The sequence below is a fragment of the Mya arenaria genome, chromosome 4 (genome assembly GCF_026914265.1).
Source record: "Mya arenaria isolate MELC-2E11 chromosome 4, ASM2691426v1".
NCBI classification, from domain to species: domain Eukaryota; kingdom Metazoa; phylum Mollusca; class Bivalvia; order Myida; family Myidae; genus Mya; species Mya arenaria.
In genome coordinates, this window is record NC_069125.1 from 11,903,858 (window position 1) to 11,920,728 (window position 16,871).

Genomic DNA, 16,871 nt, shown 5'->3' on the forward strand with positions numbered 1-16,871 from the left:
GTTGGTAATATTCCCAGAAATATATTTAACTCTGTCAATAAATGTGAGCTGGTTAAGCTCTGCCATTATGTTAAAGAATCAGTATGTATTCGTAATGTTATTCCTAATAATTATTATTATTATTATCAATTTAGTTCATCCTCTGATACTGCTGCCTTTACGTCAACATATTTGTGTCTTTCACCATAGCACTAACCATGTACAAGCATTTGATATCAAAAACCTAAGTGTATGTGTTTAGAAAATGTTCTGATGTATATGACTTATAAACATCTGTTCTGTTTTTTTCTTTGTTTTTTTTTAAATCATAATATGTGAAATTCCACACTTGTATTTAAAATAATTATTGTCAAATTGTAAAATTGCAAGAGACATACCTGTTTTACTGAAATAACATTCTAGTAGGTTTAAACAACCAGGAATATGTAATCTATGTCGTTCTATCAATCAACACTTATAAGAGTCAAACGTCATGGTCATATCTCATATTCGCCAATAAAATGTTGTCGTATTTACTTATTCCCTTCTAAGAGGACACATTTTATCTGCAAATATCTGTTATCATCTGAACACGATTGAACACTTTGTCTACTATCCTCACACTTTGAATGGTCATAATCTTTAAACTGCCTTAAAGTCATCCAATGGCCATGACCAATCAGCTGTCATTTAAGTCCATGCATATTTCGATTGTTCAAATAATCCTGACAACATGGCGCTCAGGGGGTGGTGGGGATTAATGTTTGACAAACATCTCTTGTTATAAAATGTTTATATTTTTATTGGAAATATTATCAAACATTTGCGAATATTGCATGTTTTAGAAATGTTTAGAACAATTTTAGTCATACTATAGATTATTCTGGGAATATTACAAACAAATTGAAAAACCTGCTGTTAATTTTAATACTATGCAATGAAGATTTTGGTAATATTCCCAGAATAATTCATGTCCTACAGCAGCCCACGTGGAGCTTTTTCTTTTGGATTATTTTATTTCAATTCATCTTTTGATATGCCCAAAAAAGTTTTGGTAATGTTACCAAATATTTCAAGATAATATAATTGTATTCAGGATGAATTTGAGAACGATAACGGAAAATGTTCGTAATTCATTTTGGGAATATTACCAAATATTTGTGACTATTCCTAGTTTAAGAATGATATTGAAAATCTCTCGGCATAATATGGATTATTTTGGGAATGTTCTCAAAAATGTTGAAAACCCCAGTTTTCAATACTATACTATGAACTATTTGGTCCTACAAAAACTATTTGTGGAGTTTTCAAAGGCTTTTTGTTGAATTAGTTTGTTTCAGTTCATCTGGTAATATTCTCAAATAATTTTGGTAATGTTACCAAATATCACGATCAAATTGGTAATATTCCCAGAAAACCTGGACATTTTATTCAGAATCCTGGAAGAAAATGTTCATCATTTATTTTGGGAATATTACCAAATATTTATGACTTTTCATAGTTGAAGAATATTTTTAAAATCTCTGGGCATAATATCGATAGTTTTGGGAATGTTCCCAAAAATGTTAAAACGCCCACTACAACTTTAAATACAATACTATGAAATGTTTGGTAATATTCCAGAAAGGTTTTGGTAATGTTACCAGAAATTTCAAGATTAACTTTGGTAATATTCCCAGAAAACCTGGACGTTATTTCCAAGACGAATTTTAGAATGTTAGCCGAAAATGTTCATAATTCAGAAAAATACCCCCTAGTTTTTATTAACTTTTAGAAAACCTCTCAACATACTATGGATACTTTTGGTAATATTACCAGAAATGTTAAAAATACACCATAACTCTTCAATACTATATTACAAAGTGTTTGAAAATATTTTCAAAATGTTTTGGTAATGTTACCAAGTTTTCAAGATCAAATTGGAAATATTCCCAGAAAACCTGAACATTATGTTCAGAATCCTAGCAGAAAATGTTCATCACTTATTTTGGGAATATTACCAAATATTTGTGACTTTTCATAGTTGAAGAGTATTTTAGAAAATCTCTCGGCATAGTATGGATTATTTTGGGAATGTTCCCACAAATGTTGAAACCCCCACCATAACTCTTCAATGCTATATTACAAAGTGTTTGGAAATATTTTCAAAATGTTTTGGTAATGATACCAAATTTTCAAGATCAAATTGGTAATATTCCCAAAAAACCTGGACATTATATTCAGAATCCTAGCAGAAAATGTTCATCACTTATTTTGGGAATATTACCAAATATTTGTGACTTTTCATAGCTGAAAATATTTTAGAAAATCTCTCGGCATAGTATGGATTTTTTTGGGAATGTTCCCACAAAAGTTGAAACCCCCACCACAACTTTCAATACTATACTACAAAGTGTTTGGAAATATTTTCAAAATGTTTTGGCAATGTTACCAAATTTTCAAGATCAAATTGGTAATATTCCCAGAAAACCTGGACATTAAATTCAGAATCCTAGCAGAAAATGTTTATCATTTTTTGGGGGGGAATATTACCAAATATTTGTGACTTTTCATAGTTGAAGAATATTTTAGAAAATCTCTCGGCATAGTATGGATTATTTTGGGAATGTTCCCACAAATGTTGAAACCCCCACCACAACTTTCAATACTATACTACAAAGTGTTAGGAATTATTTTCAAAATGTTTTGGTAATGTTACCAAATTTTCAAGATCAAATTGGTAATATTCCCAGAAAACCTGGACATTATATTCAGAATCCTAGCAGAAAATGTTCATCATTTTTTGGGGGAATATTACCAAATAATTGTAACTTTTCATAGTTGAAGAATATTTTAGAAAATCTCTCGGCGTGGTATCGATTATTTTGGGAATATTCCCACAAATGTTGAAACCCCCACCACAACTTTCAATACTATACTACAAAGTGTTTGGAAATATTTTCAAAATGTTTTGGTAATGTTACCAAATTTTCAAGATCAAATTGGTTATATTCCCAGAAAACCTGGCATACTATGGATACTTTTGGGAATATTACCAGAAATGTTGAAAACCACACTATAACTCTTCAATACCATACTATAAAGTGTTTGGTAATATTCCATAAAAATATTTCTAATCCTACAGAAATGCTTTGAGAACATTACAAAGGGTTTCTGTTGAATAAAAATGTTACCATGCTGAAAAGGGAAAGTTGCGTTTTCCCTTTTCATTTTGCGGTTTGTTATAAGCCGTCTGGCTGATTGAGAAAAATGTCGACCAAGAAAATCACTTTGTTCAAAGCTATGGAAAACCTGTAAAACATGCACATGTATTTGAATGTTGGCTACTTTCCGTGCAATATCGACACATTCCGATAAAATCATGAATTGTATTTGTAGTGTTGAACACCTGTAATATATCTTTGCCTCAGTTGGTCAATGGTAAATTCATCGTGTAGCAATCCACAAATCCACAAATGGGTTGTTTTCCCCCACACCACAATATTACATCCTTGTGTAACATTGTGCTAACGAGACAGATTCATATGGTGTTGTTATAACTCATTTCAGAATCATTGTTAAAAGGATTTGTTTAAGCTAGGGATCGAATTCTGCTTCCGATCTATCACGTTTATCTTGTTTGTCTTTGTTATTTTAGCTCTTTAGAAATAGATTTAATCTCTAACTTTTATGCTTGTGAAGTATTCTAAAATGTTTTATTTTTTAATATCACATTTTAGGGACCTTTCAGTTTATTGCTATTATCTTGCTGTAAATATATGATACATGTAAATGTCATTCTGTGCAAGGTTTACTTAACATTTTAAGTTCAAGTTATTCTTTTCATTTATTGATGTTTATGTAAATACATTATGAAAATACATATGGGGTGTATATATATATATATATATATATATATATATATATATATATATATATATATATATATATATATATATACGGCATCTGTCCCCAATTTCTCTAAATAGCTTAGAATACAAATATTTTCATTTTGAAGTCCAAAAAGTGTTAAGAATGTAATAATTGCACAAATTAGTGTTTGAAAATCGGACTCCATTTGCTATCGATAATCGAATCGAATTGGACCAGGCATATCGATTTACTATCGGACAATAATCGAAAGTTCATGATATCAGCAAGGAATACATTCCTTATACATAGTATCATAATGAGCATTGAAATGGTTAAACCAGGAATCAGTACGTGTGATGATATAGTCATGCTTTTTACAACAGTAAGTTAATTTCCATAACCATATTCTGTGTTTAATAACCTAACGAAAAAACATAACACAACACATACTTAATAATTGCACATCAACTGCAAAATGATGCACACCGCATCAAGTAAGTCATCTTAGCATTATATCAATGTAAAAGCATATTAAATATTTGTGAACCAGCTTAACATTCGATAACCTGTCATATTGAACATTTCATTAGAATATCTTAATTTCATAAAATATTCACAAAAAAGTAAATTAGTTCATTACAAACGATACCAAAAACGGTTTCAAAAACGGAATGCATCAAGTAGGGATCCCCTGTATTAGCAGGTAAGACCGGACCCTCTTCACCATAGAGACAGGTTATTGAAGAAGGTTTTATGAAATATATCAACAATTAAAAATAGTTTGTAATTTTGGGAAAGTTTATAAGTGTTTAAGCAAAGGTGTTTACATTCACCCCATTTGTGTAGGAGAATGACCTTCCTTTTTAAAATGAACTCAACGAGAATTTACCTTAAAAAAAATTGACATTTACTCGACTTTTACAACAAAACAAAAAAATACGTAGTTACCGGAAGTAACATTAGCGACATCGATTTTAGACAACCACTATCGATTGTCGCCGACATAGCATTGTCAGCGACGATTAATCGATTTTAATCGATAATCGTTTCATCACTAGCACAAATTATACCAAATCAAAATAGCGAAAATAGCTTAATCCTGTTATAAGAGACTTAAGATGTTCAGAGTAAAAGGGGCATGTAGATTTTTCCTGGAATTCCATTTTCATTATTCATTTATATGTATACGGTTTGTAAACATTTGTTATACATATTCTATAGCACATTAAATGTATAAATTGGTGTCTGTCGTTTAAATATTTTTTGTTTTTTTTAGCTCATTTGTTGCTTTAAAAAAAGAACCTAGTGGTATAGTGGTGGCCTTGGTGTCGTCGGCGTTGGTGTCGTTGTCGGCGTTGGTGTTGTTGTCGGCGTTGGTGTTGTTGTCGGCCTTGGTGTCGTTTTCGGCGTTGGTGGTGTTGTCGGCCTTGGTGTCGTTGTCGGCGTTGGAGGTGTTGTCGACCTTGGTGTCGTTGTCGGCCTTGGTGTCGTTGTCGGCCTTGGTGGCGTTGGAGGTGTTGTCGGCGTTGGTGGTGTTGTCTGCGTTGGTGACTTTGTCGGCCTTGGAGGTGTTGTCGGCCTTGGTGTCGTTGTCGGCGTTGGAAATGTTGTCGGTCTTGGTGTCGTTGTCGGCCTTGGTGTCGTTGTGGGCGTTGGAGGTGTTGTCGGTCTTGGTGTCGTTGTCGGCGTTGGTGTCGTTGTCGGTCTTGGCCTTGGTGTCGTTGTCGGCCTTGGTGTCGGCGTTGGTGTTGTTGTCGGCCTTGGTGTCGTTTTCGGCGTTGGTGGTGTTGTCGGCGTTGGTGGTGTTGTCGGCCTTGGTGTCGTTGTCGGTGTTGGAGGTGTTGTCGACCTTGGTGTCGTTGTCGGCCTTGGTGGCGTTGGAAGTGTTGTCGGCCTTGGTGTCGTTGTCGGCGTTGGAGGTGTTGTCGGCGTTGGTGGTGTTGTCGGCGTTGGTGGCTTTGTCGGCCTTGGGGGTGTTGTCGGCCTTGGTGTCGTTGTCGGCGTTGGAGGTGTTGTCGGTCTTGGTGTCGTTGTCGGCCTTGGTGTCGTTGTCGGCGTTGGAGGTGTTGTCGGTCTTGGTGTCGTTGTCGGCCTTGGTGTCGTTGTCGGTCTTGGCCTTGGTGTCGTTGTCGGCATTGGAGGTGTTGTCGGCGTTGGAGTTGTTGTCGGCGTTTGAGGTGTTGTCGGCCTTGGTGTCGTTGTCGGCGTTGGAGGTGTTCGCGGCGTTGTAGTTGTTGTCGGCGTTGGAGGTGTTGTCGGCCTTGGTATCGTTGTCGGCCTTGGTGTCGGAGTTGGTGGTGTTGTCGGTCTTGGTGTCGTTGTCGGCCTTGGTGCCGTTGTCGGTCTTGGCCTTGGTGGCGTTGGAGGTGTTGTCGGCGTTGGAGTTGTTGTCGGCGTTTGAGGTGTTGTCGGCCTTGGTGTCGTTGTCGGCGTTGGAGGTGTTGTCCTCCGTTGAAGTTGTTGTCGGCGTTGGAGGTGTTGTTGGCCTTGGTATCGTTGCCGGCCTTGGTGTCGGAGTTGGTGGTGTTGCCGGCCTTGGTGTCGTTGTCGGCGTTGGTGTCTTTGTCGGCGTTGATGTCGTTGTCGGCGTTGGTGGTATTATGCAAAGACTTGGCCATAACTCGTAAAACGTTCAAGGTTGGAACTTATGTTGCCAGAATACGCGCTTGCATAGATTTGCTTACTTCTGCTTAATAATTGTCGAGTTATTCCCCTTGTTTGGCTGAAAACGAACAAACGACTATTTGCGTTCATTTCGCGGCGCTCTAGACCAGACTCGATACATTTGTCATAAACAACGGTCAGTCTGGATGCCTTCGTCATTAGTATCGACCTGTCTCAAAACCTCTCCATGCCTATGCCATTTTTTCGACCGGTAACGGCCAGCCTCGATTATTTGATCAGCATCTGTGTCCATTGCGGAAAGTATTTTTGCCCGATATCAATTATTGTAGCTAATGATCTGAAAAACGTCGGTCATTAGCAACGGTCAATCTCAATTCATCAGTCACCTGCCTCGGTCGGTCTCCAGAAGTTGATTATAAAGCAACGGTAAGTTTTGATGATTTGGTTATTAGAAACGTCCCTTCTAGATATCTTCGTTATTAGCAAAGATCTGTCTGAATACCTTGGCCATAAGCAACGACCAGTTTAAACACGCTGCGTATTTAGCAAAGGTCAGTCCCGATGCCTTAATTGGTCATTTGTTGCTTTGAAGAAAGAACCTGGTGGTGGTAGCCTTGGTGTCGTTGTCGGCGTTGTTGGTGTTATCGGCGTTGGTTGTGTTGTGCAAAGACTTGGCCATAAATCGAAAACCGTTCAAGATATTTGTAAAAAGTACTAACGATAAGTTGTTGTTACATTAAACATTACTAACGACCAAAGGCGATACATTAGACAGTAGTAACGGTCAGCGTAGATACACTCGTCATTAGCAACGGGAAGATGATACATTTGTCCTTTTCAATGGTCATTTTCAATACCTTTGACATTACAACTGTTGGCCTCGAAACATTGTCCATTAGTAACAGCCAGACTCGAAACGAGTGTCTTGAAGAAGTACAATTCACGAACTGAGGGTCAAGAAACTGTTTCGACTTTCAGCAACTAATGAAACTATTCACAACAACCAAAAATATACTGATTTAAAGCTGCACTCTCACAGATTGAACACTTTGACAACGTTTTTATTATTTGTTTTGGAACGAGCCAATTTTTGCGAAAATCCATGGAAACCAGTTATATAAGACTTCTGACAAAAACTTAGATCGCAGATTTTATTTATTTTAGTTCAAAAAATTATATTTAAATTTATACATTATTCTAAAACAGTTAGTAACAGTTTAAGCCATAAAACATTAATTTTCGAACGGAAATATGAAAATCTACGATATGATGTTTATCTACGATATGATGTTTTGTCAGCGATCTTATATCATTGGTTTACAGATATTAACGCAAAGATTTACTCTTTCCAAGATAAAAAATAAAATAGTTGTAAAAATGGTATATCTGTGAGAGTGCAGCTTTGAAGGGTTTTGAAATGCACATTCCGCGCACAGCATATTTGTAAGGTAATTAAAGATTTCTTTTAGAAATATTTAGTTTTCTTCTAGAATTGGAACACAACCGCTCCGTTATATTGATGAATACTACGGCTCGATTCTCCACCGTGTTATTCGGGTCGAGCACCTGATGAAGATTTGCGTTAATTATTTGGCTCGTCCGTTTTTTTAAGAAAATAGAAAAAAAGATATTTTGATATGATCATTGGTGTCGCGTAAAGAAACTTGAACGTGGGGTATCACTTTAAATACGTTGAAGATATTTGAACGAAACTTGGGCAAAGCCAATCACCCCAACTTTAGTAATTGTCGTGTTAAGGCCCTTTGTTGGAATAAAAAAATCGAATGAGTGTTCGCTATGCGGCGATCTTGATTTTTAGTTTTCCCATGTTTTGAGAAGTAGATCTTGATTAAAATTAATGTATTAATCTATGTTACTCATACGTTTGATGACATTTGGTGACGCACCTTCATAGCCTATATTAATTGAGAGAACGTGTGTGTTTAAGTTACTGAACGCACCTACAATAGCGGATCAAGGGGAGGGGGCACTTGTTTAAGAATGAAAACTGATTAAAATTCGACATTCATAAATCAATATTTAACACAAACAATTAAGCTGTTGTTTAAATCCGATTAAGTTTGAAGTTATGCCCTGAGTTCCAAAACAATGTGACTTACAATAGGATCAACAAATCAACACAACTGTAACTATTTAAACTTAGTTCTGAAGATTAAGACCTATTATTCTGGCTTTTGAGGCGACTATAAATTAATTGCTAGATTTTCATCACCGCCCCTTACGTTGTATTGACTCAAATAAAAATGTTTAAGTAGTGTCTGTATTTGCGAATCTGTCCTGTACTGTCCGGGAAGGGCGTTTATTAGTTAAAACATATTTATTTTACAACGATTGTAAAAACAAGTTTTTAGAACATTATATTAATCACTCTCGTTGGCACGATTTTACGCGAGAGTGTAGTCTTGTGTTGTGGCGGAAACCGGAGAACCCGGAGTAAACCCACTTGTCCGGCTTGGTGACTACATACCAAACTCACATGCGCTCAAGCCGAGAATCGAACCCGGGTCGCCAAGGTGATAAGCGTGTGCGCTAATCACTGCGCAAACCGGCGTTTATTCATACCTACGGTGCGTTGTTTAACATTCACATGTGAATAAAGGAGAAATGTTACGATCGAGCGGTTCGTCTAGAAACTCATGGTCCCTTATGCAATAAAAAAGAGCATAAACACATATTCAACGGTGAAACAATAATCTAAAAATACAATAAAAAGGAAATAAAATATAACCCCCGCCCCCATTTGAAATATGGATGAAAATCTATGAATTAATTTATAATGGCCTTAGATTCGGAAAGGAAAATGAGTGATTTGCTTCATTCATTCATAAACGTACTGTTCATTTAAAGTCTTGGGTCGTATTCTTAATACTCTCATTTTTTAGACTTTATAAAACGAAAGAGGTGCTGAAAATATCCGAAAACAATATTGATGTTACATAACAACCACTTTTAGTGGACACTGGATTTTTTTTATAGTGTAGCCATTAAGCTGAACATTGTTTTTACGATGGGACCTGTTATACATTCTTTTGAAATTCCGTGATATTCTGTGAATAATTGCAGATTAACTGGAGTAAATAGAAATAACTGATTGTGTCATCCGACACCGGCCTACGGCCCCGGCGCCGCCATGTCGGAGTCGGAAACACAGCGTACGTATTTGGTCGGCGTCAACCAGAACGGCCGCTCGCTCAAGTTCCTAAACAATAAAAACAACATGGCGGCCGAGTCGCTCCGGAAGCAGCTAGCCGCGTATGAGCGGCAAAAGACGATCACGATGTCGAACATGGAGAGCCGCCGCCTCAACACGGAACTCTTCCTAAAGCGCGTTCGCTACCTGGAGCACGAGGAAGATGAGCGGTACGTGTCAACCAAAAGTAGGGGATGCGCGTGATATGGCGGGGCTTTGTTGTCAAAGCCTCAAAGAGTTAGGGGCCTATTTGTGTTAAACAGGGGAAGGGAGGGCCCTTGTCGTGATTACCAGAGTGGTAGGGAGCGGCCTCGTCGTCTTAAAGAAATGGGAAGAGGGGGTCTTAGTCGTGATTACCAGAGTGGTGGGGAGCGGCCCAGTCATGTTAAACACTTGGGAAAGGGGCCAAGTCATGATTACCAGAGAGGTTGGGAGCGACCTATTCATGTTAAACACATGGGAAGGGAGGGCCCTAGTCGTGAAAACCATAGTGGTAAGGAGCGGCCACGTCATGTTAAACACATGGGAAATGAGGGCCCTAGTCGTGATGATCAGAGTGATAGGGAGCGGCCTTGTTGTGATAAACAAATGGGAAGAGGGGGCCCTAGTCTTTATAACGAGAGTGGTGGGGAGCGGCCTAGTCATGTTTAACACATGGGAAATGAGGGCCCTAGTCGTGATAATCAGAGTGATAGGGAGCGGCCTAGTCATGTTAAACACATGGGAAGGGGGACCCTATTCGTGATTACAAGAGGGGTAGGGAGCGGCCTAGTCATGTAAAACACATTGGAAGGGGGACCCTATTCGTGATTACCAGAGGGGTAGGGAGCGGCCTTGTAATGTTTAACAGGGGAATGGAGGGCCCTAGTCGTGATTACAAGAATGGACGGGAGCGGCCTAGTCGTGTTAAACACATGGGAAGGGAGAGCCCTAGTCGTGATTACCATAGTGGTAGGGAGCGGCCTTATTGTGATAAACACATGGAAAGGGAGGGCCCTAGTCGTGTTTATCACAGGGAAGAGGAGGGACCTAGTCGCGTGTTTAAAACAGGGAAGGAAAATGCCATATCGTGTTAACCACAGCGTGATGGAGGGGTATAGTCGTGTAAACCACAGTGGGATGTAGGGGCATAATCGTGTTTACCACATTGGGGTGGAGGGGCATTGTCGTCTTTACCACAGTGGGATGGATGGGCATAGCGTGTTTACCACATTGGGATAGAAGGGCATATTCGTGTTTACCACAGTGGGATGGAGGGGCATAGTCGTGTTTACCACATTGGGATTGAGGGGCATAGTCGTGTTAACCACATTGGGATTGAGGGGCATAGTCGTGTTTACCACATTGGGATTGAGGGGCATAGTCGTGTTTACTACATTGTGATGGAGGGGCATAGTCGTGTTTACCACATTGTGATGGAGGGGCATAGACGTGTTTATAAAAGAAGGAGGGAGAGGCCTAGTCCTGTTTACCACATTGGGAGGGAGGGCCTAGTCGTGTTTACCACATTGGGATTTAGAGGCATAGTCGTGTTTACCACATTATGAGGGAGGGCCTTATCGTGTTTACAACATTGGGATTGAGGGGCATAGTCGTGTTTACCACATTGGGATTGAGGGGCATAGTCGTGTTTACCACATTGTGATGGAGGGGCATAGTCGTGTTTACCACATTGTGATGGAGGGGCATAGACGTGTTTATAAAAGAAGGAGGGAGAGGCCTAGTCCTGTTTACCACATTGGGAGGGAGGGCCTAGTCGTGTTTACCACATTGGGATTTAGAGGCATAGTCGTGTTTACCACATTGGGAGGGAGGGCCTTATCGTGTTTACAACATTGGGATTGAGGGCAAAGTCGTGTTTACCACAGTGGGATGGAGGGGCATAGTCATGTTTATCACAGTAGGAGTGAGGAGCATAGTCGTGTTCATCACACACGGATGGAGGGGCATATTCGTGTTTACCACAGTGTGATGGAGGGGCATATTCGTGTTTACCACAGTGTGATGGAGGGGCATATTCGTGTTTACCACAGTGGGATGGAGGGTCTTAGTCGTGTTTACCCCAGTGGGATGGAGTGGCTTAGTCGTGTTTACCCCAGTGGGATGGAGTGGCTTAGTCGTGTTTACCACAGTGGGATGGAGGGTCTTAGTCGTGTGTACCACAGTGGGATGGAAGGTCTTAGTCGTGTTTACCCCAATGGGATGAAGTGGCTTAGTCGTGTTTACCCCAGTGGGATGGAGTGGCTTAGTCGTGTTAACCACAGTGGGATGGAGGGGCATTGTCGCGTGTTTAACACCAATGGGATGGAGGGGCATAATCATGTTTACCCCAGTGGAATGGAAGGGCATAGTCGTGTTAACAACATTGTGATGAAAGTGTCTAGTCGTGTTTACCACAATGGGATTGAAGGGCATAGTCGTGTTTACCACAATGGGATGGAGGGGCATAGTCATGTTTACCCCAGTGGGATGGAAGGGCATAGTCGTGTTTACCACATTGGGATGGAAGTGTCTAGTCGTGTTTACCACAATGGGATTGAGGGGCATAGTCGTGTTTACCACAATTGGATTGAGGGGCATAGTCGTGTTTACCCCAGTGGGATGGAGGGGCATAGTCGGGTTTACATCAGTGGGATGGAGGGGCATAGTCGTGTTTACCACATTGGGATGGAGGGATTTAGTCGTATTTACCACATTGGGATGGAGGGGCATAGTCGTGTTTACCCCAGTGGGATGGAGGGATTTAGTCGTGTTTACCACATTGGAATGGAGGGGCATAGTCGTGTTTACCCCAGTGGGATGGAGGGGCATAGTCGTGTTTACCACATTGGGATGGAGGGATTTAGTCGTGTTTACCACAGTGGGGTGGAGGGGCATAGTCGTGTTTACCACAGTGGGATGGAGGGGCTTTGTCGTGTTAACCACAGTGGGATGGAGGGGCATAGTCGTGTTTACCACATTGGGATGGAGGGGCATAGTCGTGTTTACCCCAGTGGGATTGAGAGTCATGGTGATGTTTAACACAGCAGGATTGAGGGGTCTAGACTAGTTTAAAACAGTGATAGGGAGGGCATATTTATTTTAAAACAGTGGTAGGGATGAGGGCCTTGTTAGGATTATCACAGCGGTAGAGAGGAGCAACCTTGTGTCTAATTCACGGGGAGGGGGGGGGGGGGCATAATGGGAGAGGAATGTCCCTATTTGTTTTTATCACAGAGAGAGGGAGGTGCCAAGTCCTCTATCCAACAGTGGTCGAGTGCCCTATTCGTGTCTACCACATGATCATCATCATCATCATCAACATCATCATCATCATCATCATCATCAACATCATCATCATCATCATCATCATCATCATCATCAATTGTCTCTATCTTGAGGTTTGTAATCATGGTTTCTATTAATACCATGTTGAAGATTGAATTGCCACGTTGGTGGTGATGATGATGAAGAAATTTTATTCTTGACACTACTTTTAAACTACACCACATATGCCATCACAACTTTTAGCAATTAAAATGTTTAAATTATTTTTTTTAATCATTTTTAAATAACAGATCCTGTAGAACACAACACTAGGGACAGTTCTATAACAGTACATTTAGTCATACTTGGGTGTCTTCCAAATTTTAACTCACATTTTCATGAACGCCATTTAATCAGGATTAACGTTTTAATCGTTTTGTATTAAAGTAAAAAATACGCCGTATTAGTATTGAATATTTTAAGTTTGTTGAAAGTATTCTGTAATCCACTATTAGGATTAACCCTTGCCTTAGTATTTCATCATACTGTACGTTATTGTTGAAACTATTTATGGCAAGCATTTTGTTTTCATATTTTCATTGCATCTTCGGTCGATTTAGCCATGAAAACCAAAAATAACAAAATCATTATATCAATATGGTATAGCTTAGTTCTAATAGTTCTAATCGTTGTTGACCACTGCTACCGTTTGTTGGTTTTAGTAAGCTGTCGTTGTAAGCTATTTTGATTAACCCAAACGTCTCCTCCTTAGCCACGATTAGCCCCATTTTATTATAGTAAGGTTACATATAAGCGACTCCTCCTCCTCATCATCATCCTCCTCCTCCTCATCATCATCCTCCTCATCATCATCGTCATCATCATTGTCGTCGTCGTCGTCGTCGTCGTCATTATCATCATCATCATCATCATCTTCATCAACATCATCATCACCATCGTCATCATCATTGTCGTCGTCGTCGTCGTCGTCGTCATTATCATCATCATCATCATCATCTTCATCAACATCATCATCACCATCGTCATCATCATTGTCGTCGTCGTCGTCGTCGTCATTATCATCATCATCATCATCATCATCATCATCATCATCATCATCATCATCATCATCATCATCTAGAAATGTGATGGAATATTATATACATGTATATAAATATGTCATACGTACATGTACAAACAATATACATTGTACATGTTATAGTACACGGAAATTAATACTACATCATTATAGTAGTGTAATTTCGTAAAACATTTATTATATGTACTTTTGTACAAAATCCAGGCTAAAACACCAATAAATCTCTTTCATTCTGTTTTATAGACTAATGAAGAAACATGACGATGACGAGGAAGAAACGCCCGACGTCAAACCCCGTGTCAAACAGAAACGTCAGCGTCAACATAGGATGCCGCGAATGGCACAGACGGCGCCGGCAAATGTAGGACAGGGTGGTGGGAGAATCGGTGCTGCCGATAGCAAACGCAAGTATTTAAAGTCCGGCCCCGAAACCCAGGCCGAGCGTGAGCACATGTTACGACGACAGGGAACGGGGGATTCTCTATCGGCGGTGAAGCTCGACCGGAAAGAGTCCATGTTTCTACAGCTGTCCGGCCGAGGGAGGCACATCAGCGAATTAGTGTACCCAGAAATACCGAGTTCAAAAACACCCAGACCGAACCCACGGACGTTGCTTGATGTAATGATTGGTTTAAACGCGATGCATTATTTGCCCACGTCAAATACTAGCGAACAGTTTAATGACTCTTTTCGTGGAGATAGCCGTTTGTCAATTGACCATGATTCCATGTATAGTAGTAATGAAAATACCGCGAAGAGGTTTATGAACCAGTGGAAATCTCAAGTGGCATTTAGGAAAGGCAGTATTGTGAGACGAATTGACAAAGCGTTTAATCGCAATGTTTCGACTACAAATTTGACCAGCGTTGCGGAGGATCCGTCGAGGCTGAGGACGTCCCGCATGATGCTGCGACAGAGCATGCAGATGAGATTGCCTGCCATTGACGACGATGAACGGAAGGAGACGTTCCTTGCATGGATGCAAGAGGAGAAGGAAAAAGCCGTCCATGATCCGTACCCGTTCTTAAACGACCGCAACAATGTTAGACAGGCGCAGAGGCGACGCTCCTTCGTGGAATGGCTAGATAAAAGAACGAAATTTAACCCTAAAACGGCAAAAGAAAATGAAGACAGAATGGCACCGATTTATAGTCTGTCTGATGACGAGGATGAAGACGACGAGCCACAGAACTTGGGTGACCTTATGCGAACCTTACTTAAAGTCAAGATGGCATTTCGAGATCCATTGAATGACCGGATAAGGCGCTTTTACTCTGAGGTGGACGAGATGGTTCGCCGGGACGAAACGGCGGCTAGGCGGCCCATCGGGGAGGAGCTGCAGCGGCGCTGGAAGAGGATCCTGCAAGGCGTAGACGCGGGGCACGCTGACTCTGGCGACGAGGATTATTACCTGATGCTTTAGATCTTAAAACTACAGCTGGACCGTTGGACAGCTGGACCGTTGGACAGCTGGACCGATATTCATAAACCATCTTAATTCATTTTCTTACAAAGATCATTTTCCAATGGGCACATATATAAAAACTTGATAACTTTTGAAGGTCTACTTTCATTGCCTTTTTTGAAAATATACACATTTTGCAAGAAAATCAAAAAGAGCAAAACTTTTCGTCTTTTGATTTGCAAACGCAAAATAATAAAGTGCTGAGATATGAATATGTTATGTTAAATCAATCGAGGCCCTGACTTACAAAGTGATGTGCTGGGAAGTCAGACTTATCCATTGTTATTAAGCATAAATATTGTTGTTCAGGTAACCAACATGTTCACTCCAACCATAGCGTTTGCATTCATTAAATACAATTGTATTATTGCATAAACGAAACAATAGCGCTTGTTTGTTCTTTTCCATTTAACAGTGCAAAAAGGGTCGAGAAAGGCCTAAAATTAAATTGTTTAATAAATTCATGTTTTATTAAGTTTTATGGGAAATTATTTTCCTAGAACAAATCACATCCTTTTCAACATGTTTTGGTGACAATGGAGTTTTTAAAGAAGGTTTTGTCAGATTTTTATCAAAATAAATAAAACATATCAAATTTTTAAACATTAAATATTTGGTCTTTCAAACGATTTTTTGCACTGTGTAAGACCATAAAAGTTACTACAATTGAAGAGTTATAATAACTGATGATTCGTATTTATTTAACAACGTTTGATAGAGGGATAGAGGACAGCAAATGCTGACAGTAAGATATTTAACCTTGTACCCTTTAAACAATGTCATGTGCCTCTAAACAAAGTCATGTGGCTCTAATGGAGTTCTGGCGCCTCTAAACAAGGTCATGTGGCTCTAATCAAGTTCTGGCGCCTCTAAACAAGGTCATGTGGCTCTAATCAAGATCTGGCGCACTAAACAAGGTCATGTGGCTCTAATCAAGTTCTGGCGCCTCTAAACAAGGTCATGTGGCTCTAATCAAGTTCAGGCGCCTTTAAACAAGGTCATGTGGCTCTAATGGAGTTCTGGCGCCTCTAAACAAGGTCAAATGGCTCTAATGGAGTTCTGGCGCCTCTAAACAAGGTCATGTGGCTCTTATCAAGTTCAGGCGCCTCTAAACAAGGTCATGTGGCTCTTATCAAGATCTGGCGCCTCTAAACAAGGTCATGTGGCTCTTATCAAGATCTGGCGCCTCTAAACAAGGTCATGTGGCTCTTATCAAGATCTGGCGCCTCTAAACAAGGTCATGTGGCTCTAATCAAGTTCAGGCGCCTCTAAACAAGGTCATGTGGCTCTAATGGAGTTCTGGCGCCTCTAAACAACGTCATGTGGCTCTAATCAAGTTCTGGCGCCTCTAAACAAGGTCATGTGGCTCTAATGGAGTTCTGGCGCCTCTAAAC

The 16,871-nt window shown here is 40.0% G+C and overlaps 2 protein-coding genes across 2 annotated transcripts; one reads left to right on the forward strand and one right to left on the reverse strand.

Moving 5' to 3' along the window:
* Positions 1 to 3,719: 3,719 nt before the first annotated feature.
* Positions 3,720 to 9,609, reverse strand: LOC128230627 (clumping factor B-like). The gene is made up of 5 exons (XM_052943068.1): positions 9,593 to 9,609; positions 5,948 to 6,440; positions 5,543 to 5,905; positions 5,134 to 5,500; positions 3,720 to 3,727 (listed from the first exon to the last, which is right to left on the reverse strand). Exons 1-5 carry the CDS (start codon positions 9,607 to 9,609, stop codon positions 3,720 to 3,722), a joined length of 1,248 nt encoding a protein of 415 aa, XP_052799028.1.
* On the forward strand, positions 9,608 to 15,435 carry LOC128230628 (uncharacterized). The gene is made up of 2 exons (XM_052943070.1): positions 9,608 to 9,837; positions 14,256 to 15,435. The coding sequence occupies exons 1-2, from the start codon at positions 9,608 to 9,610 to the stop codon at positions 15,433 to 15,435; spliced, it is 1,410 nt and encodes a 469-aa protein (XP_052799030.1).
* The last annotated feature ends 1,436 nt before the right edge of the window (positions 15,436 to 16,871 follow it).

Coding starts and splice junctions, on each gene's coding strand:
- LOC128230627 (XM_052943068.1), bottom strand. Junction 5,906..5,947: donor ATGCCGACAACGACACCAAG/GCCAAGACCGAC, acceptor AACGACACCAAG/ACCGACAACACCTCCAACGC. Junction 5,501..5,542: donor AGGCCGACAACGACACCAAG/GCCAAGACCGAC, acceptor AACGACACCAAG/ACCGACAACACCTCCAACGC.
- LOC128230628 (XM_052943070.1), top strand. CDS start 9,608: ATGTCGGAGTCGGAAACACAGCGTACGTATTTGGTCGGCGTCAACCAG. Junction 9,838..14,255: donor GAGCACGAGGAAGATGAGCG/GTACGTGTCAAC, acceptor TCTGTTTTATAG/ACTAATGAAGAAACATGACG.